At 34.6% G+C, this 24,657-nt stretch overlaps 2 protein-coding genes across 4 annotated transcripts in view; one reads left to right on the top strand and one right to left on the bottom strand.

Annotated features, from left to right (window-relative positions):
* Nucleotides 1-2: 2 nt before the first annotated feature.
* On the bottom strand, nt 3-2,866 carry LOC120637638. Its single transcript, XM_039909551.1, has 4 exons — nt 2,547-2,866; nt 2,322-2,427; nt 1,789-1,872; nt 3-1,256 (listed from the first exon to the last, which is right to left on the bottom strand). The coding sequence occupies exons 1-4, from the start codon at nt 2,641-2,643 to the stop codon at nt 989-991; spliced, it is 555 nt and encodes a 184-aa protein (XP_039765485.1). The 5' UTR covers nt 2,644-2,866; the 3' UTR covers nt 3-988.
* A 609-nt stretch (nt 2,867-3,475) lies between these two features.
* Nucleotides 3,476-24,657, top strand: part of LOC120637637 (rab GTPase-activating protein 1-like) — a 41,319-nt gene continuing 20,137 nt past the window's right edge. For 2 of the 3 annotated variants that reach the window (XM_039909547.1, XM_039909550.1), the window contains exons 1-6: nt 4,543-4,679; nt 4,791-4,940; nt 5,600-5,815; nt 15,247-15,376; nt 17,299-17,485; nt 18,802-19,001. In XM_039909547.1, the coding sequence (XP_039765481.1) occupies nt 4,797-4,940; nt 5,600-5,815; nt 15,247-15,376; nt 17,299-17,485; nt 18,802-19,001 (877 nt within the window). In that variant the 5' untranslated portion in view covers nt 4,543-4,679; nt 4,791-4,796. Of the gene's footprint in view, nt 4,680-4,790; nt 4,941-5,599; nt 5,816-15,246; nt 15,377-17,298; nt 17,486-18,801; nt 19,002-24,657 lie in introns of all 3 variants that reach the window. The other variant, XM_039909548.1, reaches the window with a different exon arrangement.

The following is a 24,657-nucleotide window of genomic DNA, read 5'->3' as shown; positions in this document are numbered from 1 at the left end:
AATTGTGTTTTAACAATTATATTAATTTTTAGTTTAACACTACATTACATAGACCACATAGGTAAAATTGCAAGAAAATTATAATAATATCTTTCCATTATGAATATTTATTTTTAAATTAAATTAACATGATAAAAAAAAATCTTTAATAACCAACCAATTTGAGAAATGTATGAAAATCTTAATAGAATAATTTAATCAACTTGAATCTCACTGCAGTCTGCAGTGAAGTGCCAAGTTAAAATATCAGGCAGAGACAGTTACGTTAATATATTTTTTTAAATGTTAGTTAACCATATACATTTTAGTTAAATGTCATAATTAGAAAGAAGTACAATCTTAAAAAATATTATTTACACTTCAAGGCATTGCTCATACTATGACAAAAAAAAATTAATCTAGTGCTTAATTGTAATAATATATTGTACAAAAGTACAGGGCAAATTGAACTATTCACAATTTACATTTAAACTTAGCAGAATTTTTTATGTTATGTACATGCAATGTTGATAGTCTTTGATTTTAATTTTTAATAAAATTAGTGGGAATACGACCTAAAAGATAGATATCTTTTAGTTTTTTTCAAATATGTAACATATATTTCTCTGCAACAGGCTCCAACCTTTCTCTACTTGTGACTATTTTAATTTAAGTTTAACTACACATATGTACAATAACTTTATTAAATAATCTTAACCAAAAATTACAATATGACCTTACCTGGCTGCAGAAATTAAACATTTTTAAGGAATATGTATTGTACACAAACGCACAAAAAGATTTGGAATTGCCACATCATTTTATTGTGCATGCATTTACTCTTTGTTGGCCTTTAGGCTATTTATTTGAATTTTGGTTTTCCACAGATATGTTACATAGGTCATAATTTAATCTGTTACACAAAATAATTAGGATTTTCTGCCCTAGATATGTCTACATATAATGTAAAGTTTATTAGGTCATGTGGAGATATAAACCCAAGCTATCATTATTTAAAATCAATTGTACTGTTCTGCAATATGTAATCTGTGACTTTACTTAATTTCTTTTCGCAGTGGTCAAGAACAACATTGTCAAGTTCTGTTGCCCGTCTAAAAAAATCTCGAGTCCTCAACACACTTTTGTGCAAGTTACATTGATTTTCAACAAGTTGTGATACATTAACCTTTCCTTTCAGAAACTCAATGTCCTCATTTGATAGTGCTGAATATGATATTCTGGATCTTGATGGTGCATTTGAGGCAATTTGAAACTGCCTAGAAAATAACAAAATTCATTATTAAACATCTCATCTTTATAAACATAATTCTTGTATATGGACATGAACTAAGTAAATGGCTGGACCCACCTGGTGTAGGTTCTCAATTGGAATTGAATGGTGATATTGGACAATCATATTCCAAGTTTTTATCATTCATCCAGTGAGTTACACTTCAATTATTTTATGACTTAACATCTATTCATTGTAAAGTCAACATCTGAGGATGCTCCAGTTTGGGAGTGAAACATGCATAGAGAGTAGGCAATGGCCAAAGATCTGTTTGGTATGGAGTATAAAGAATGAAGAAATTATAAATTACACTATACAGATTCTCCTGCTTACATAATATACAATGAAATTCCACAAAGTTCCTCTGCTTCTAATTAATAAATCATAATTAAATAGTAATGGAATGTCCATACATAGATGTTGTCATAGAATTCTACAAAATAGCACTATAATATTGATCACTGTCTATGATGTAAATGTACAGAAAACAGAAAACGTCTTAATGAAAATTTACTTACTGTCTCAAGTCATGGTATTTATTTCTTCTGCATTTTACTTCTACTTTCCACTGATTCTTTTCAGCTAAAAGAATGTCATGATACCTAAAAATATAACTTAAAGTTACTACAGGCAAAGTAAACAACAATAAAAGGGTTAAACATCTGGACATCTTCCTCTGAATAGTTTTGGTTTCCTAATGAAAAAGATACTTAATCTAAACTGTACAGAATGTGGAATGCTAAAAGACGTCCAGCATATCCTTTTAAAATGTGGGGGAAAAAACCAATTTATTTATTAAGTTTATTTTGAACAAATGCATGTTGATATTTTAATAGCATTCTGGATACTCTGATTTCACTGGAAGCTAGAATGATATACAAAATTATTTATATAACTATGCAACATTGTAGTTAGAAGTAAGTGTAGTTACTACAATCTGTAAAGCTTTGAGGGTGACATGTTCACTATTGAACTCTGTTTTTATAATTATCCCACAAGTGTTAAATATAGTCACATCAATGATAGTAATAATCTTTTAAATACTAAATACCTCTTTAGATCTTGATTGTGTTTGTTGTCCACTTCATTTAGCTTTTTATAGAAATTTGGGTCAATATTTTCTGTTTGTATTGGGTCTATTATTTCAGGTTGTGGAACTGGAAATATTTTAAAATATATGTATTTAGTCTTATAGGAAAAGTACAAACAAGACATAAAACCTTCGTTTTCAAATTATTAATACAAGGAAAAAGCGTAATTATTTGAATACACAAACCAATAGAGTCACGTCTTTCAAAAAACGTTGAACGTCTTCTTCTTGGTGGTGAACTAAAAGATTTTTGGGCGTCACTTTCTTTCTCGCAATTTTCCATTTTTGTGCACTGTCTCCTGATTACAACTACTTCCCACAGTGTATTAATGACAAATTTTCTTCTTATCCTTGTTTTTTCTTTTCGTAATACTATTATCAAAACTTCTCAACAATCTTTCTTTTCAAAACAATTTAAAAATACAAAATGACATTTCAAATCAAACGGACGCTGCTTTTGACGTTAGTTGGGTGACGCTTGACGCTAAGTTGACGTTATTATGACAGTGACATACTATTCCACAGAAAGTATGGAGGGTAGAGGTAAGGAGGATCATCTGTGTATATGAAAAAGTGTCGTCAAAATGTATTAAATTAGGATGGCGCCACATTTGCATCAAGGTAACTCTTAAAAGAAGCGCCAAATATAAATATTGTTAGAGTAGGCTTGAAAAATAAACAAGGAAGTAAGGTTATATTTACCACAATATTTTGTACAACGTAAGTTGTTGAAATTCTCAATAATTAACTACTTTAGTTCACAATGACATTAAATTTTTTAACTCGGCATACTTCATTCATCTACGATTGCTACATTCATACCATACCCTGTGCATCCACCAGCGCCATTGTGGAGGATTTTTGAACTGTTATTTAGCGCAACAACTGGACACTTTTTCAACTTTTCTCCCATATAAGATGACTCTCCTTACCTCTACCTATGGAGGGTAGAGGTAAGGAGAGTCATCTACCTATATATATTAAAAATTATAATAAGAAAACTTATCAAAGGAAATGCAGAATCAAAGTTTAGAAATAAAATGCTATCTACTGTCGACTAGACTAATCTATATTTTCCTATACTATTTTATACACCTAATCTAGGAATTGCCCCTATTCCGAATTATAGGCTCATTGTGATGGAACCCTTTTATGTACACTACTTCACGAATCAACAATAATATAATTAATCATTAGAACCCTCGTCATCATCATCATCTTAAGCTAAAAGCTTATCTCATCGGACAGAAAAATGTCTAAAACTATTGCTATCTTTGTAAGTATCAGTGTGAAATTTATGGAGCTGGTTTTTATTTATAGATTTGTCTACAACAGAATTTGCACCACTACCCCCCCCATAATTCTTTGTTAGACTTGCAAACCCCACGCGCCGGTATTAGCTAATGGACATATTTTAGTAAAAGTATTGTTACCTATTGCATCTTCAGGCTGACGTAACTAAACTATATGGTATCAAAATTTACTAAGTAAGTGAAACTATCATCCCAATACAACGTGATTGATTTGCAGTCTAGGCTGACCTAGACTCCAGAACATGCAGGTATCAGCTGCTCCTTTCCCAGCACCTATCATTTTGACTACATAAGAAATACTACGAATACAGAAAGAAAGAAGAAATTCATATCTACATAAGATGTACCTAGCAAAATCCTAATCATTAATCTGAGCAAATCCGTCGCTGCCACTACGAGTACAACCTACTCCCTCTACTGTAAATAGGAATAACAAAGGTGTGTCATTTTCTTTTCTCCTTAATTTTTTCGTCCAGTTAAAATGTCTTAAGCCTTGGGAAGGATCTAGAAAATTCCTTGACCCGGGGAAACATACAGTTAGTGCAGGATTTTGGTCTTCGGGCAGTTTATTTGAGAAAAAGATAAGGTTTGAGTAGTTATGGTGCTTGTATACTCATCGGTGATGATTTTTTATTAAGTCCTACCCCCACTACGAAAACCCTTTGCCCACCGACCAGCTACCTGCTTGCTTGACACTCATCGTTTTATGCTAGACTTTATAGTTTATTATTATTTTAAAATTTAAATAGTTTGTTCCTGCTATCAAATAATGTTTTCCTTTGAACGTGAAAATTGCGTGGAACGGATTTTTCTTGAAGCTTGACATTTTTGACGTTTCTTTGCATCGAGTAAAAACCAACAATTGATCACTTTTCATCGGTAAATATAAGTACATCTATCTAAAAACCGCATTGAACTTTAGTCGTGTTTTCTTTTTATTTACTTTTTCTAAAATATTGGGTTGTTAAAATGTCTTGTTCTCACAAGAGAACCTAATCTTCGATGGGTAAGAAATATGAGAATTATTTTCGTATTATATATAAGTCGGTTTTCTTTTCATACATAATGCATTAGTAACATTCATGTATTTGTGAATAATCGTGGTGTTTTTCAACAGACAGTGATGGAGTTCAATGGGTGTCGCATGAATGAGGTGTCGGACCCTGTGGATTTTGAGTTTTATTACCGCGGAAGATCGCTCACGCCAAGTCCCGTCCCAGTGCTAACAACAAATGTATGCTGCGACTTAGAAGACATATTGAGCGACGTATGTATAAAAACTTTGGTTCTCACAGATTTAATAGTGTGTAGTATAGCTGTGTAAACTCTTATTATAACCTTGAAGTCATAAAAACTTTGTTCCATGGTATTTTTACATTGAAACAGTTTGATGACTATAATCAAAAACATACTAGATGTTGTTGATTTTAAATCAATTTTTTTTTATTTTTAGCACATTGTCACATAAATAACAAAACTGTGCAAATATCAAATAGGTATGTAATGAACCCATAGAAATATATTCTAAGAAATACCTTTTTTTTAACATCTTAGATACGTTTATCAAACAATATCAAAATAGAAGAGAACTGTTTCTTGTGTCTCCTTTAAACTATGCAAACTGGACTTGCACTGCATTGTTAACAAATAAATTAAATTTGTCTGTTATCTTGCTAACCCTGTACTTTATTATAGCAATTAATAGGCAAGTATTTGTGTACCAGTTAAAGCAACACTAGGGGCAACAGACAACATAATGTAGAGTTGGTGAGATTAGTGCCAAGCTATGACCTCAAAATTAAAAAAATACCTAAAAATAAAGAAACCAAACAATCCAATCCAAAAGCCAATCTATTTTTTCATTACAATATTTCTTTAAAATTTTCCTATTATTACTAGAACTATATTACATAAAATTGTTTCCAGGCCATATCAGAGTCTCTTCAAAGCTCTCTAAGAATAAGTCGCAGTCAGCTAATTAATCAAGAGCTGACAATACGACCTGAAGCGAACATAGAATCTAACGTCCCTGAAGGTCTTGACCTGTTCAAAGTTATTTACGAAGTGGAAAGTGATACTGATACTAGGATGGGTGATACAGTTGACGGAGCGAGTGTACAGAATATACCAGTAAAGAGTCAGGTTAGTGTGCAATGGAATACTATTATACTTATTGTAATGTTCAATATATTATTTTATGTATGTTATATATATTATGTATCTATAATTGTCTATGTATTTGTATCTATACATTTTGGTTTTCATGTATATATTTCAGCACTCTAGGCACTATCCCGTTCTCTTGGCTATAAGTCTACAAAGGTTGCCTGTAAGAGAATGCTAGTAGCAATAAGGCCGCCTTTGCTTACTGTATACTCTTTAATATTTTTTTTCCTGTATGCTTTAATGCAATAAAGTGTTTCTTCTTCTTCAATATCTTGCAATCATACCAAAATTAAAAATAAAATATTTTTCCAGAAAATATCACTGGAAATATTTTACAACTACAATTTATGTTTCCTTTTGCCTGCAGTGTAAAGGTGCATATATAATAATATTTTATTAATTTTATTAAAGACTAGTGTTGCCTGCAATTTCTTTGCATTTGCTCGGTTATTGGAAATTCTTGCATAAACCGCAAAGACGGCACGTCATATAGCATTGTGGCATGGTGCTACATAGAAACTAATTCATCGAAATAAAATAAAATTAATTTATTTCAAGTAGGCCTATTTTATAAAAACATTTCAAACGTCAAAGTCTGTCTGTTTGTAGTGAATGATTCAGAAGGCAGATTGCACTGAGAAGAGTCTGCAAGAAACTCAGCAGTTGCTTTTTACAAACATTCATATTTAAAATCATATTCTTTTTTCAAAAAATTGACTTGGTCAAGAGCTTTATTTATTTCAAAATGACACAGGATCAGGCACAGAATAGAAATATTAGACCCTATCCAATATAAACAATATCCGTACACATTTCTTCTATTAAATGATCACATTTGTTCTGTGGTTTGGTGTGTAGCACATAGTAGTTGGCACCATAGTCAATCTAGTTAAAAATAGATCATCCAATAGATAAATTTACCGAAGAAGACTTTAATTTTTGTACACTTATGAGATTTAATATTAACATTAATTACGTACGTAATATGGAACCACTAACTTGTGATATTTAGATTAAAAAATAAAATTTCTTTAACAATTAAACCAATAAAAAATGAATTAATTATAATTAATTGATTACGTTTATTATTTTGAGACATGTGCATTGGGAGCATTAATTAAGAAGCGAACACACAAACCTACAATGACAACAAAAACAGGTAGTAAAATCATGAAACAAGGGATATAAAGATAAAGTTCTTGAGTCAGTTCGATTTTATTTGACCGCTAAACTATGAACCAGATATGTAGGTCGCCAATTCCCGCACTAAAATGGTTACATGAAGGTGGTTATTGTTGTTACGAACTTCTCGGAATGCGGTGTTGGAATTTCAGATTGTCGTAGGCACATCGACGTACGTAAATACGTAATCGCCACGTTTTATGTTTATATTATTACGTAAGGTATTATGATTTACGGATCTGCATTATACAAAAGCAAGCTAGTTATTTAGTCGCTATGTGGCCTGGTTGCATTAGCCTAAATCTATAATACGTTGGTTATGCAGCGTTGATCCAAGGCGGTAACTGGATGGGGGGTCACACATCTTTTGCCTTTATCTTTACTCCGTTCCTGGGAGAATCCTTGGAAAGTACGTCCGGAGAAGTACTACAGCTACTTATTTCTGCCGATTGCTCTCATTGCTGTGTTCCGGTATTAAAGGCGTGGTGTAATTACAGGTTAATTAAGTTACCTACGCCTAAGGACGTGTTCCTCGAATGACCTGCGAAATTGTGCTGTTTATAGGCGATGGTTTTCCACTTCTTCAATTATTACTATAAAAGAATAAATAATTTTTCGAATATAAATGTGTTAAGGATGTGTACGATATTCATCATTACTATATATTAAGCTATATTAAATATATATAGAAACGTTAAGACTATTAGGCTTATCATCGTTTAGGTAATTTTTATTGCCAGATTTAAATAAGTAAATACAGAAATAGTTTTCCATACCCATATCAACCCATTCATTAAAAAATGAGGGGCAACTGTGTCTATGATGTTAGATATCACCATCACAGACATATTCATAAAGACGTCCAGTTTTTGTTTTAAATTTTAACGTCTTAAAATTTTAAAATTAAATTTTACTATATACATTATTTAATCTACAATGAGTCTGACGCAGTTCCTTAACCTCACTGCTCAGCTACCTAGCACATCTCTCTCAACCTAACATCCTAGTAATACCCATTTACTAGGATGTTAGGTTAGGCTAAGACTTTAAGAACGTTACTTGAGACAATCTGTATCAGTCAGTATCCCGGTTGGAGCAGTGGGGTAGGATTAAGGTATCTTTCCTGTGAGATATTAAGACTGCCCAGCATTTTGATAATTGTTTTGTTTGTGCAAATAGTAAGTATCTTTAAATAAACGCCCGTATGTAATACAATACATAGCAATACAAATTCCTATACAAAGTGCGTTCGGCGTAAGGACGTATAGCTAACTGCTCCATTAACACATACTTTGAATATACCAACTGATAAAGAAGTCAATAAAATGTTTATTTCTGGTATAGTACAGATACAAAAAAAAATGTTTGAATAACTTGATATCTTATCTTGAAAGTAACATTCAAACCATTTGATAAAAGTTGTCATTGTTTTTTGAAAAATATTACTTCCTATAAGGCAAATAGAAAGTGATCTTCCTTTGTGTTCTCGAATAAAGATACTTTGAAAGCGAACGCAGATTATACTCAGATTGCATTTTCACCCGTAATGGTAAAAAAACTGGCTGAAAGAGTTTTATTGTCTGTACTTTTGTTACCGGTTTTTATGTTACCTACTAGTTAAAAGTGTATTTATTTATCGAATGTCCCACTGCCAGACACAGGCCTTATGTCTCATATTATGAAAAAAGCACATGGGGCTTAGAACCAAAATAGTCTAAAGCGTGTTGCCAGATTTAAGAAACGAAGTCTCCGACCTCATCTTAAAATCAACTGATAATCCGCTGCTGGGCAGTTGGAGGGATTCTGTACGGAATTACGAGATTCGCAGTCTTGCTGGAATTACGTGCCGTTTCCGCGTAGTCGCAACTCCAGCACCTTGGGACCCCCATGTCCCAATAGAGAGAGACAAGCTGGCGTAGAGGTACTCTGTGGATAACCCAATGAGTGACTTTGTATTCTGATCAGGAGGCTACCATACCATTGCTTAGAGCATTATGATCCTTATGATCAAATAACAGTTTTGCTTTTATATAGCAAACATTGTCGTCCCTAAAGTAATTCTGTAACGAGAGCGTCAACTTTGTTAAAATATTACAGCTTAAATTGATTGTAGTAAGCCCTTAATATAAGGCCAATTGTTAACGACCATGTTACGGAGCTATAAAGTCAACACGCGCTATTCGAAAACTTTAGTGGTCTTCAGGGCCCCCTTTTTATCATCAGGTAACAATAATTATCATGAGTTAGTGATAATACTAGGAACGACTGATTTCAACTTGAAATGCAAGCAACAGGCGTCATCGCCCTAGGTTATTTCAATCATTTTTAATTGCGAAATGAATTGTTAACGCCTGTAAAAATATGTGTACCGATAAATTTAATTTTATTGCCCATAAAATATTGTTAGGACAAATGCAATCGCGTACCTACGTTTTCAATCAGCCCGACAGCTAATAAAATAATGAAAGCCTAAACTACACAGCACGTGTTTATGAGTGGTCTATAGGTTTGAAATCTCACTTAGCCGTTTAGGATTCCATACCAAAGTAAGTACCAACCATATGGTGCGATTTGGTTTGTCTTTTCAAATTTCACTTTTGACTATACCTAATTTTTTTTTAACTTATTTTGTTATATAACCATCAGTCAGTTAGTCTGTCACGACCAACAAAATTATAAGTGTGATTTCCAGTTTTTAATAGGGAATTCGATTACTTATACGAAGAATTTCATTCTTACAGACGTCTCCATATTGAATTTGTGTTGCCATATTTTTGCTCAGCCTATACTGTCGTGTACTTGTTGTATTTTAAATTCTAATACTATCTGATTTTTATGCGCAGAAATTACACAACGACGTTCAGACAAACAGACCGTCCTATTTCCGTGACATTTCCCCAAACCTATTTCATCGTTTCGGCCTACTTCTCATGACATTTCTCATTCAGAGCATTATTGCTGTTGTGATTCGTCATTGTATTCGCAAGTTTCGTTGGAACATTACTCGCTCTTTTTGTACAAAGTATAATGTATCACGCGTGGTTTTTATAGTGCTTTTTGTGTTATGAGGCGAAAAGTTGTTCTAGAGCATTCCTAATATTCTTTATCCCACTACGCCGAAGAAAAGGTAGGGTAATAGTTTTTATGTTATGGTAACAGCCTTTTCATGTATGTATACATATGTCCCTTTAGCGGAACTGTTTCTGAAATCTATGGTATTTATTTCCCCGCATCATAAACGCTAGGTTATAATATTATCATTACAAAAAAATATCATTAGAAAAATTATAAAACAAAAATAATTGATTGAAAGTACACAATATCTTATAGGTTATCTATCAGGTTCAAAACAGTAACATGTTGTGAAGTCCTTTATATTGCCTATTAGGGTAGGTACCTAACTACAACTAAAGTTCACAACATAAAAACAAGTGAGTTTATTATCATTGAATCAATTAATATGAGAAATCGTATTATATTGTCAAACACTCACTAAATCTATAGTTTTCGGAAATATATAAAATGTATAACACAAAATTGCTGTATTACTGCCATCGGAAGCTTAAAAAAACTGTTTTTTTTAACACTGAGAAAGCCATTAAAAATAACTTAAGTGCACAGTTTAGTTACTTGAGGCGACGATACTAAAGCGCATACCGACTTAAATTATATCGTACATCCAATCGGTGCCCGTGAACGTTAATTGTTCAGTTGTTTTGGTTCCTCCTATTGTGCGCGCATTGAGTTTGTTAGTGTTACCCGAGTGCCTTGCTGTCGGGGCGGTCACCTTCCTTGCTAACTCTTGATTAGATTCTTGTGCCCTGGTTTTCTATTGTATTCTAATCTTAACGCGCTTAACCACAATTTGTGACGTAAAATTTACAGTCCTTGCATTTTATACAAACAAAATTCACGTCACAAAAATGCATTTCGTGCATTAGGATTCAATTGCCGTAGATATTTAAAGACCCGGTTATAAAGCGTTATGAATCAGTGTGTGATCAGTGATTATTGATAAGAGGAGGTTTTAAAAAAACAGTGTCCTGTTAGAGTACCATAAATAAATAGATAAGTTAATTTAACGAAGTAGTGTACTCTTCTTATATCTACTTTGTGGTTTAAAGTAACTTTTGATTTGATTACCAAGTGTTAATCATAGTACGAATAATTAGGTTTGGAATTTCGCATGTTTTTGTAATTAGTGATGAACATTAACGTCTTGAAGGTGAGATTTTCTTATACAGACTCTAAAAATAGGAAAAGTTTCTGGACTCGCTTGAATATTTTTTATAATATTATTTTTTTAATAATTTTCTCTAATATATTCATAAATGTAGTTTGTCGCATTTATACTTTTTATTGATCTATTCTGGTACCTTCATGTCTTGCTTTAAAAGTATGACTGCTCCATATCTACCCATGGATGTCGTTAAAGGCCATAGGCATAAAAGTCGCAAGATTGATCAAAGAAAATAGCGGTTATTCCACCATCGAAAACATTGTCAAACATCGGCAAGAAGAAAGAGAATCGATGATCTGATAATAATAATTTGTTTATTTATTTTGTGGAAACGTACAGTAATATAATTGAATAATAGGTTATAATTATTTATATTACTCAACCTTGTTAAAAATTGTTTCCTATGTTAGTTTGGTAAGTGAAGGAAATACTTTGTGAACGTAACGTAATGCGCGGATCGAAGAGTATGAAATTTCCCAAACTCATAGTTTATATAGAGGAATACAGAGTACAAATTTTGTTTTTTTTAATCATACATAATAAACATTGCATTAAATCAAACATTTAAAAAAAATCGCACTCAACCACTTATTTCACACACACAAACGCATTTATTCTCTTTTTGTATTATAATTTGTTTGAAAAAGATAGGCAAATTAGCAGTCTATTTTCCGTAAATAAACTGCTAATAATGCATTCAATTGGTTGCAACTTCTTATAAACGTATTAGAAGCGTAATTTGTCTCTTGTAGCAATATGAAACAATTTCAAACATAGAGGATGGATCACAACAACTGGCAATAACAAGACAACCACAATCAATTTATGTTTAATCAACAGTAATTTAAAGCATTAGATAAGTAAATACTTAAAACGAGATGAGATTAAGTTTTAATATTATGTATTCTGGATCAAGTTTCGTGGTCTAAGAAACCCCGAAACTTGATCTATCTAACTTGCTTATCGGCATGGTTCTTATACAACGTGTAACCGAATTACGAAATAATGTTGAAGTATGTTTATCTATATTTCATAAGGAATCACCCTGTAAAAGAAGCATATTTATTTTTCACACAAACGAATTCGAAACATTCTAAGTGTTAACTTATGACAACCCTATTGAAGATAAAAGACCGACACGCGCATGGTACCTACGCTACGCGTACCTAATAAAGTGACAGCAGTCAAATGATTTTAATTTTGCATGTGATAGGGCTGTTTTTGATTTCTCTGAGTAAAAACTATTAGGTTTTCGGTTTTACAGATAAGTCTCAGAGACTGTACATAATGTCTAAAGCCTGTGAAATATTATTTCGGTTTTCATTTCTGTAAAGTCTTGTATTGCTCTGGAAAAAAAGAATAGTTTGTAAAGTTAAATTCTAAACATGGTAAATTCGTTAAATTATTGATTATTATTATTTAATTATTTAAATTATTTATCGATTATTGGACAAAAAATTATTTCCATCACAATGTAGTTACACCAACATAAGCTTCGTGTACAGCTTTTAAACTAAATATTAGAACATTATCGGCAATAATATAACTTATATGTGACGTAACCTTTGGAATACCTAACCGACCATATGATAACTTGGGCGTCAGTGGGCATAGTGAGTCAGTTATACTGTAAACTGTTTAGTATTCAAACGTCGGCCATTGAACGTTGACAGAAGACGAAATTTATCGTTCGAATTTAGTTTTTTTTTTGTTTAAAGTGGTAAACTATGCTCTTTGACATAATGACTTTTGGGAGAACTTCGCATGCGGTGTATAAGGTTCTTATATTATTTTATTTGTTATTGCCTTTGGAGGAATTAAGATTCTGTATGCACTTGTAATTACTATTGATATCATCGTCATCAATAAAAACTTATATTTAATTTCATAAAACGAACATAACTTAATAAAGTTATAGATGCGTTCCGGGGCTTTTTGGGAGAACTTCGCATGCGGTGTATAAGGTTCTTATATTATTTTATTTGTTATTGCCTTTGGAGGAATTAAGATTCTGTATGCACTTGTTATTACTATTGATATCATCGTCATCAATAAAAACTTATATTTAATTTCATAAAACGAACATAACTTAAAAAAGTTATAGATGCTTTCCGGGGCTCGAACTCGATCCCCCGATAGTGAAGCCAAAGAACCACTAGGCTATTCTTATTATTATAGGTACATATTTTTACTTTTCATTCGTATTTCTATTATTTAAACTGAATGGATGGTAAATTTCAATTACGATGCTATTTTTTTATTTTAAAGAATCATGAATGATGTTGATCCGTTTATATTTTATTTTGTTTGTGCTTTTATATTAATTTTCGTTAATAATATAAAATATTCTTCATAAGTCTAATCAATGCCCTATTTCTGGGCACAGACGTCCATTCATAGTAGAGATTCAACACGCTAGAAATATTTTAAAACAGTCGCTTATTTGACCTCGTTAACAACTTTTAAGTGAATAAAAATGCTATAATAGTTTGGAAACAAAGAGTCAATTTAAAAAAAAAGGTATTCGTTACTAATTACAAAAACAAATATATTTTTTAAAATCATCACTTATGTATATAAACGTTTTATTTTGGGAGGTATATAGTCAACCAAGGAGTTGTAAATGCACTCACGACTTTTGGTTTTTATAAAACGATATTTGTCATATCCAAAACAAAGACCATTTTGTCCTTTCAAAATGGAAACTATACTCTTTATTAATTTAACGACTAAATGTAAAATATTGAGTTTTTTTCTTAAATTTATGCTTAATGCTTAAATCTTAAAAAAAAATTGATGCTTTTTTATTTGTAAATTGTTAACGACTAAATTGTTTTTTGAGTAAATACTGGAAATCAGAGTAAAGTTAACCTTAATTAATTTTTAGTTAGTCTACGCTCTTAATTCGTCCTCTGAGGGAGAAGACCTGTGCTCAGTGGTAAAATATTATAAGGCTAAAGATGAACATCTTCATATCAACCAATCACGTCCACAGCTAGAGATAAGGCTTTCGTTAAAAATTCCAAAACTGGTCTTGTGCCGCTTGTGTCCATCGGATCTCTGCGAGTCGTTGGATGTCTACTGTCTTGGGTTATACCAACGAGTAATTTGTGCGAAGTCGCCATTCCAGCATATTGGCACCGCAGCGTCCATTGATTTTTCGAACATTTATGGTGCCTTTCCTCTGAAGGAAGGACGAGCGAAGCTAGAAGTCAAGTTAAGAAAAGACCAAATTGCTTTGATTGATTGTTTGGTCTATTCCAGCACGCTCCCTCTCCGCTGTCATTCCATCAACGATCTACGAAAATGTATACTAAACCCACCATTACATACCTACATAAACGACTATAAATGGCTACGCCAGCCATAACAATCCACCGGTAAAACCCATAACATGATCGCCATTACTTGCCAATAAATTTGAACAACAAGCAGTAAACATGGTCACAGGCATTCGTTTTTATTTCCCTATTATTATGTTAAGTCACCCAGATAACTTTGTTTTCCGTGATAAATTTCTAACTAGTTCTACGGAAAGAGGAGCATTCCTGTATACATAAAAAAAAAATTAAAAACCACCGACTTTCAATATACTGTACATTATTCTACTAGTCAAGACTTTAAGTTTGATACCCATATTGGGTATTTGGATTTGAATTTGGATTGGCGTAGTGGGCAGCGACCTGCTTTCCGAGTCCAAGGTCGTTGGTCCGATTTCCAAAACTGAAAATGTTGATGAACATGAATGTTTTTCAGTGTCTGGGCGTTTATATGTATGTATTATAAGTATTTATGCTATATATCATTCAGATATTCATCAGTTATCTCACTACACATAACACAAGCTACGCTTCCTTTGATGCCAGATGGCGATGTGTGTATTTTCTTAGTATAGTTATTTATTATTATTATTTAGATTAAAAGCCCAACTTAAAAGGTTTCAATGATTTCGGTTTATAATTATCTTTGAATTACACTAACGCAGGATTCGTGCCGGCATGTCGGCGGTTCGAAGTTCTACGAGATAGTAGAAGGTTCTGCGAGCGCGGACACCTCAACGCCATCGCCAACGGAGAAACACGACCACATGAAACCCATTGAAAGTGATGATGAAGGTGATTGAGTTTACTACTTATACCTATATACTGGAGAGAGCTATGCTCGGAGTATCTCTAAGTGATAAAATCAGAAATGTGGAGAAGAACCAGAGTTACCGACATCGAGTCGCGAAGCTGAAGTGGCAATGGGCGGGGCACATAGTTCGGGGGAGGGATGGACGTTGGGGTCCCAAGGTGCTTGAATGGCAGCCCCGTACTGGTAAACGCAGCGTTGGTCGACCCCCGACGAGGTGGACGGACGACATTGAGCGCGTCGCAGGTAGCCGCTGGATTCAAGCGGCACAAAACCGTGGAATTTGGAACTCCCTACAAAAGACCTATGTCCAGCAGTGGACGTCTATCGGTTGATTTGATGATGATGATGATGATGACCTATATACAACGTGTCACCGAATCACGAAATAAGGTTGAAGGTGGCATAAGAATGTTTCATTAGAAGTCATCCTGTAATAATATTAAATCAAAAGAAACATATTTATTCTTCCACACAAACGAATTCAAAACATTCTCAGTGTTTACTTATGACAACCCTATTGAAGATAAAAGACCGACACGCGCATAGTACCTACGCTAGGCGACGCGTACCTAATAGAATGACAGGCGTGTCATGATTTTAATTTTACATGTGATGTTAAATCTGTATCTAATTTCTTTTAGTAAAAACTATGGCAGTGGTATAATCAAAATTTATTAGGTTTTCGGTATCACAGATAAGTCGTACATAATGTATGTCTAAAGCCTGTGAAGTATTATTTCGGTTTTCATTTACACGTTGTATATAATATGTCATATAATTGTCTCGCCATGCATGTAATTTATAAAAAAAAAAAGATTCAAATAGGCTTCTATTACGACGACGACGAGACGTTTATATATTTTTATTCCACATTTTTTTATAAGTCTTTGGACTAGTCCTTGACTGCAATATTACCTGATGGTAATTGAAGTCAGTCTTACAGTCAGTACAGTCTTAAGATGGTAGCAGGCTAACCTATTACAGACATGGCAGTTATATTAAACATTTCTTAAAAATAATTAAATATTTTTTTAAGAAATGTTGATTAACCAAGAAAATCTTAGTTTAAAAGGCATAGTTATATTATCCCATCGTTTACGTGACGTTTTGTCGGTAGGGTGTTAAAACCCGCTTAGAGGTATCGGTTAAATATAACTGGCATACCAATAACAGGTCAGGCCGTTACCATTTGTATCTACCATCTCGTCTGCATCATAACTTACCTCCAGGTGAGATTGCAGTCAACGGATATACCGAAAAAAGCGTACCGCGATAAGATCATATGATTTCCTATCCGTTGCGATGCCGCGTGGAAACTGTTTAGATATATGACTTTCATATAACTGCCTAACTTCTACCAGTTACATATAACAGTTTAGCTCGTTACCATCTTAGACTGCATCACTTACAACCACGTGGGATTGTAGTGGAATCTATATATCTATCTATATATATATCTATATATATAAAAGAGAAAGTGTGTGGGTATGTTCCGTATAGGCTCCGAAACGGCTGGACCGATTTCAATGAAACTTTCAGGGAATCTCCGGATTGCCCTGGCGAGTAATCCTGTAAAGTTTGGTGACTATCGGAGCACTCCTATTTTTGAACTGTCAAACTGTCATATACAGCTTTTACTTAGGTACTATGATGATATTCTATTGTTGGGTGTACATGGGTGTAGATAATGATCTTCACCCGCTCGAGAAGAGAAGAGAATGAATACGGAGAGAAATAAATGATTTAATATATTATGAGACTTAAATTAAAAATTTATTGATGTAAGTTTATTGCTTGAATAAAATAAAGCAAAATATAGCCCGGCGAAGCGGGCTGGCTGGGTACGCTAGTAATAAATAAAACCTAACTTGTACTTGAAACTTAATGTCATATTTGTTACCAGTGTCAGATGTGGACCAGGAGTGCACAGTGTTCTGCGGCGTCAGCTACCTCGGCGCGCAGAACATCGCGGACCCGAAGTCGGAAACTGACATACAGCGTATCATGAAGGAACTAAGCTCGATGCCTGAGAACCGAGACGGGATAGCCGTATCAATATCCATACCAGTGTGTTCGCAGGGACTTGTTGTGTAAGTGCTTTAAATTTGTAGTTTATGAGTAGGTTAGGACTGGTGAGGTAGTTGTAGAGGCAGTCGCATGCATAGACGGTATTCACAGGGTATGCAGATGATATAAAATGAAGAAAGTCTCCAGTACTAGTTATAAAAAACTAAAGGAAAGGCATTGTAAGAGTTATTCAAAATAAAAATTCAAATAACTTTATTCATGTAGGCCTATCACAGGCACTTATGAAGCGTTCATATATACATGTTAACAGAATTGTAAGGGGATGGTGATAACTTCGTTCGCCAACTTAAACCTAAAGCTACGAGGGTTCCAAACGCGCCCAAAGAAGAGCCCACAACAAACTTAGCCGGGTATTAAAAGCCTACCCTAAAGTATTTATAACTCTTACTGGAGATTTTCATCATTTTATATCATCTACATACCCTGTGCATACCCTCTATGCACGCCACTGGGTGTAGGACTCAGATTTGTAGAGTTACCGACATAGCTGAATAAGCGGGGCACAAATATCGCAGAACCGATGGACGCTAGGGCCCCAAAGTGCTGGAATGGTGACCCTTAATGAGGTGAACGCAGCGAGGTGAGTTGAGGTAAACACAGCGTTGGCCCCAAATGAGGTGGACAAATCAAACAAATCGCTGGGAGCCGCAGGAAACAAGTGGCCCAGGAATTTTGAAACTACATACAAAAGACCTATGTTCAGCAGAGGACGTCAATCGTTTGAAGATTGATTGATTGATCGTTTGGGGGTTAAGAGAGGGTATTGTACGACAACGGGCAACTCGTTTACTCACGTTTTCATAACAATGAATAACTTACTTTATGTCGCATAACATAAAGATCACTTTTCAAAGGTGATTTTTTTTAGTGGTGTAGTTGATCTAGTATGCGATATGGTTCTGCTGAGTTTCTTGCCGGCCTTTAAGTAAAATCTGCCTTCCGAACCGGTGGTTTCGTCACTACAAACAGATCTACTTGACATTTCAAAGTGCTTAAATTAAGGCCTTGAAAAAGTCGATCGAAACTGCAACGTTTCCTACTAGATGACGCTACAGTCGCTATAAGTCTGATGCGAAGGGCATATACTAATTTCGTCATCGGCGGTAGGAGAGCCGTAGCTTAATTGGATAAAGCGCTCAGGCCGCGATAGCCAGAGCGACGCAGGTTCAAATCCTGTCGGTTCCGAATAATTTTATATGCATTTTAAATTTATAAAATTAAGGCCTCAATTGTACAAGTACAAGAAGATACCCACTACAAACTAATCTGAGTATTGATATGTAGTTTACCAGTCCATGCATCATAACAATGTCCACAGATTATACCAAGCGGCTACAAACAGTGTGATGACACGGTACGCAGTCAACAGGATATCGTTCTACGCGAGAGGCGCGGCTGGCACGCCGGTCGCCTCGTGTTTTGCATTTACGTGGTCTCACGGGGAGACCAAAGAGTCTGCAGTCTACCGCTGTCATGTTTTCCGATGTCACATCGCCGAAGCTGTCAACCAAGTTTCAAGTAAGCTGTTATTATTATGGTATTTTTAACCCACCACAAGTTTGCCTTTGAATGATATCTCACCTGGTGGTAAGCGAAGTCCAGTTATACTGCGTACGACAAATAAATATACTACGTACGACAATACGCACATCGCCATCTAGCCCCAAAGTAAGCGTAGCTTGTGTGACGGGTACTATGATGACTGATGAATATTATGATATACACCCAGACTCTGAAAAACATTCATTGCTTACACATAAGCATTTTCAAGTGGCCTTGGACTCAGAAAGCAGGGTCGCTGCAAACTGCGCCAATCGGCTGCCTAAGTTATGTTAAAGCCATATCCCTAATCGGTTCCAAAGCGACAACATACCGAAACGCTAAATCGGCGTTTAGGCCTAAAGCGGCCAAAGCCTCCCTCCAGCCCAGACCAGAGAAAATTCAGAAATTATAAATTCCCAAACTGTCCTTGCCGGGGATGGAACCCGGGACCTTTCCCGTAAAACCGCAGCGCTCACCGCTTCTACGTGAAACTTCTAGTTTGTCCGCTGCAATATGTTCCAGTATCAAATCGCCTAAATAATAGTTAATAAAGTCGCGCCAAAGTTTTAGTTTCCTCGACTGGTCTTAGGAGAAGCAGTGGCGTGCACTTCATACACGCACAAAAGCACTGCCCACCCTAACATTTTTGTATAACTCATAAAAGGGTAGGATTTCTCAACGTTATGCCAACTTCCATCTTTATGCATACCCTGGTCAAAAACCCTGTACACGCCACTGAGGAGAAGACCATAGGGTCTTCGGTATTATGAGTTCCATCGTACGTCGCCGATAGCCGACAAACAAGTGTCCGGACGTCGCCGAAGCTGAAAAGCAAGTGTCAAGTTAGCTGTTTTTAAGAGTCACGACAAAATTCTAATTCGCTCGCGACCGCAGGATTTTTATTCTTAACTGCCAGAGTAACAGAAATGCTAGCATGTTCTTAGTTAGAACTTTAACCATAGATATAGCTTGCATTCTGGGGAAATTGCATATTATTAAGCCCCGGTAAATAACTGCACCTACGGAATACTTTAAAAACTTGAAACAAACGCGTACGATCGACCAAGTTTCTTCTATAATATATTTTCAGTTTTTTTTTTTTTTTAAAGATATGTGTTTGTTTTTATAAGCATAATATTAATCGTATTAGACTTACTTTTTGCCAAAGGAAAGAATCATTTCGACGAAACTTTATAGTTTGCTAAGTAGGTAGAGTGTACTGGATACATTTCCTTGCGAAAGGTTACTTATATTGGGTTAGGTTATGCCCCAAAGAACTGAAAAACAAATTACGCGTGGTCAGCTCCTAATACGTTTAATTAAACATCTAAGACAGTGCCGGAGTACTAGTCCACGACATCCCAAGCAGAAATTTTGGGCTTTTCTCCGTAATTGGTCGGCTATCCATTGTACGACTGCCACTGGTACGGCTCGCCGCTGGGTCACTCCAGCCAGACTAGCTCACTCCAGAAGCTTAGCAGGCCGCCCAGGTCGCCAAGGTATGGTGCGCGTTGCTCTCCTACTCCGCTAGATCCTTGCATGCTCTGCACAGAGAACAGTCGGTTATACCTAAAATGAAAAGGTGTTTGTTTAATGCTACCATACTTTCTGTTATCATACTTACTCTACCGTCCTTAGTTTGACCCGGCTTAGTTTTCGTACTTTGGTTGTCAGTCGTGTGACAGTACATCTATTACATAATACAACCTTATAAAATATTAATGACCCAGACAGAAAATTAGGCCGAGGCCGTAATGGGGTGATTGAAAATTTAATGTTACCACACTAGGTCAAGACGGGTAGACGACGTATGATTGATTTCATTATCCTTACTAATATTATGAATGCGGAAGTGTGTTTTTCTGTTTGTTTGTTCTTCCGAGCTACCAACTAGATTTTTGGCTAAGAGTTAGTTAGAAAGACGGCTACTTTTTATTCCAGGAAACAAACGGTTACCACGGCATTTGTAAAAAAAAACTAATGGACCACAGGCAACAGGTTTTTTTAAAGCTGCGGAGTTCATTTCAAATTTCATAAGATTCTGTTGAAGATTTGTGGAGATATCGAATGGAATTCTACTAGGACAACAGAAAAAGTGCAATAGTTTAGTAAACTGTATATTTTCACTCATTACATAACATACTGGAATAGTTTTTCATCCTGTTGTTGTATGTGCTCTTTGAGTGTATTATGAAAACAACGCTCTGACATAATAGTATATATTACTGCATGATTTGTTAAATAAAATTAATGTTTTCACAATAAATCACTAGGTCCGTACTTTATTACAATGGAAGTAGGTTCAATATTGAAAACAATCTGCGATTTATTAGCAAAGTGGCTATTTGCCCGGCCTATTACAAATGATTGAAATGATTTCAGTGTTTGCTTTACAATGAGCCGTCCAAATAACGATGAATAGTTATCATTGATCTGCGTTGACTTATACACGCTCAGTGAAAATAACATTTTGTAGGTAAGAATTTAGCATTAAATTTAATTTGTTCCCATGAAAAAACAGTGATCAACGTGTTTTATTTGTTTGGTATAAGAATGTTAGTGACACAGATAACATTAAAGCCTTTATTGTAACACTATATATTATGAAAATTAAGTTTGATTTGCTATACTCTGCGAGCAGGAGAATATATACATATTCTCCTGCTGTTCCTCTGTTGCTCCTCTGTTCGCAGAGTATAATGTAATTTATAATTTATAATTTCTTAAATCCTTATACTCCACACCGTTTGGTGTACCCAGATCTTCGGCAATGTACCCTCTACGCACGTTTCGCTCCGAAACCGAAGCATCTTCAGGAGATGTTTTCTTTACAATGAATAATTTTTAAGTCCAATTATAATTTATGTTATCCAATATTTGTAACAATATGCTTTAAATCAATCTGAACTATATGCGAGAGGAGAGTTGTGTCGAGCTGCGGGAAATTGGCTGATGATGGCATAGGTATCACCATAAATACTGAGCACCATAAATAACGCGAGGAGCTGCATTGAGTGTGATATTAAATTTGCTGAGTTTAATTTGATTCTGTTCATTTGCGTTGAAATAAAATTAACCATCACAATCATCAGTACCATATAACAATCTACTGCTGAACCACGCTGGGGAGACGGGTTTGTGATCGTAGTAGTATATTAGCACAGAAAAGCTGCTGTCCGTTCTCAGTCATATTCCTTTAGTCGTCTCGTACGACACCCTCGGAAAGAGGCGGGTGGTAACAACTGTATTCTGAGCTGCCTTCACCACACGGCATTCTTTTGAATAATAAATAATCATTAGCGACCCAAATTATACATTTCTCATTCCAACCTTCGATCCCGCCTTGGTAACCGTCTGGTACTCATATTTTGTAAAACGAAGTTCTTAGGTAATTCTTTCACCTTTAAGGCAATTATACTCTGGAACAATCTGCCTGCTGAAATCCGTGGAAGTAGTTCCCTTCCGATATTTAAGAGTCGTCTGAAGGACTGCTATGTCTCTTTGAGTGACGGAATTTGAAGTAGGTTCTTTATATTTCGTTCTTTTAAATTATGTATTAATATATATTTATTTAAATTATCTATGTATTTGTATCTTTACATTTTGGTTTTTATGTATATCTATCAACACTTGGCACTATCCCGTTCTCTTGCTCGCCTTTGCATGTCTACTTTGTGTACTGTATACTCCTTACTGTTTCTTTTACTGTATGTAATCAAGTGTTCCTTCTTCTTGTTCTTTTAGCACGACTTTGTATTTTCGTTTAGTACCACTGGTTCATTATTTTTGAAACATGTGTTATAAACGGGATAGACGGTCTATTGATGGTGTGTTACAGTCTGACACAGTTTTATTTTATAGATAACGTGACATATTGTTTTATCGCATCCTTATTCTGGGTTAATGTCGAGCTATTTAATGGATTGCGATGACCTCGAACTTCGAATCTAACCCTCTGGTGTCTGGAATTTACAAACATCTACGATTAAATCAGATCGGATCTGATTTACTCGTAGATGTTTGTAATCTGGGTCTTCGGACTCGACTTACCTCCAGGCGATTAACCGTTCCGCTACGTTGTGCATTAGAACCCATCGATATATATGTGTGTGGTATGTGTTTAAAATATTCCGTATCTCTTCCGGGAAGCTTTCAGAGTGCAAAGCCTCTTTTACACATTAGGGTCTCGATTCTGTATGGCATTATAATCTGGACTGCGCAAAGGAGGCGTCCATAAATACGTGAGTTGTTTTAAGGGGGGGAGGAGGTCGAGTCATCTAATCTAACGTTGGAGAGAGATGGGGTCTCGGTAAATATCACGATTTAATTTTCTGATTTAAACTAAAAAAAATTATACTATTTCGGTCTTTTTACAATAACAATCCAACGCGTTTACGTAAGAAACCCTCATTTTGTGACGTAAGTTTTGACTCTTTTTTTTTTTTCCCCCCATAGATATTCTTAAGAGAAGTATTAGTAGAAAATGTGGTCTACAGTATGTTTCGACTGGAACGTTAAGTAAAAAGCAGAATAAAAATCTTAAAGAAAACCATTAAAAATGATGTCACTGTTCCGAAATCGTTTCACGAATCAGAATAAGGTCGTCGAACTGTTATCTAGATATTGGATTGTTTGTTTCATAAAGTTTCTGGCTTTAGTGTCGAGCGCTTGTCGGTTCTTATACCAAATCCGTTCTTAACATTTATGTTTGAAATCGTGTCTGTTTTGTGTTGTTTTTTTTAGATTTTCTCGTTCACTTATCATATGTGTTTTATATAAGTGCTTGCATTGGTGTATTTGAAGTGTATTTTATTTCAATGAAGATATATTAGGAACTTCGTTTAAAAGGTATTTGTATGAAATTGTTTCCTGTTAACATACATATTTGGATATATTTAAAGTATCGTTTACCGGCCACCAGAATAAGTTATAATCTACTTCTAGTTTATAATGCACGGTTTCACCCGCGTTTTAAATAAAATTAATGTAGATAATGTTTTTAAAAAGGCTTTATTATTATTATTATTATTATGGATCTTATTAAAAAATAGAGATGCTAATTTGTAAAATACAATTTTTTCAGCAGTTTTAACATTAGAATATAAAAACAAAATCGAACCGAATTGGGAACGTCCTCGAGGCTTTTCAGTTGTTTAACTATTAGGTTTAAATGTTCTGATGTACTTATTTGTTTTTATAATGTAGTTAACATTTTGCTAACCGAAATGAATTTTAACCGAACCAACTCACTAGCGGGTATTATTATAATAAGTTTGTTTATTCTTTATGTACATACACCTCAGTTAAAAAATCTATTAACATTAATACATAACTTCATAACCCACTTCCGTTTTTTTTTCTAAAGTGTCACTTTTGTTTCTAAAATATTGCAAAGTTTAGTTGATTGAATAGAAAGTATCACTTGTCCTTGCAGATGCGACCTCTATTTGATCACATTTTACGCCCACATAATTCTGTTGATAAACGTTCAAATGCCCGTCATATAACACGAGGTTTCAGTATCGTACGACAGATGTGTACATCTTCCTATATTATATTGCTATACTACATTCTACACTAGTAGTACTATACTAGTAGTATAGAACGCAGTATACAACGTAATAGTAGATTT

The sequence above is a fragment of the Pararge aegeria genome, chromosome 4, assembly GCF_905163445.1.
Source record: "Pararge aegeria chromosome 4, ilParAegt1.1, whole genome shotgun sequence".
Classification (NCBI taxonomy): Eukaryota; Metazoa; Arthropoda; class Insecta; order Lepidoptera; family Nymphalidae; genus Pararge; species Pararge aegeria.
Note: the sequence above shows the minus strand (reverse complement) of the source record. Positions and strands in the feature narration are given on the sequence as shown.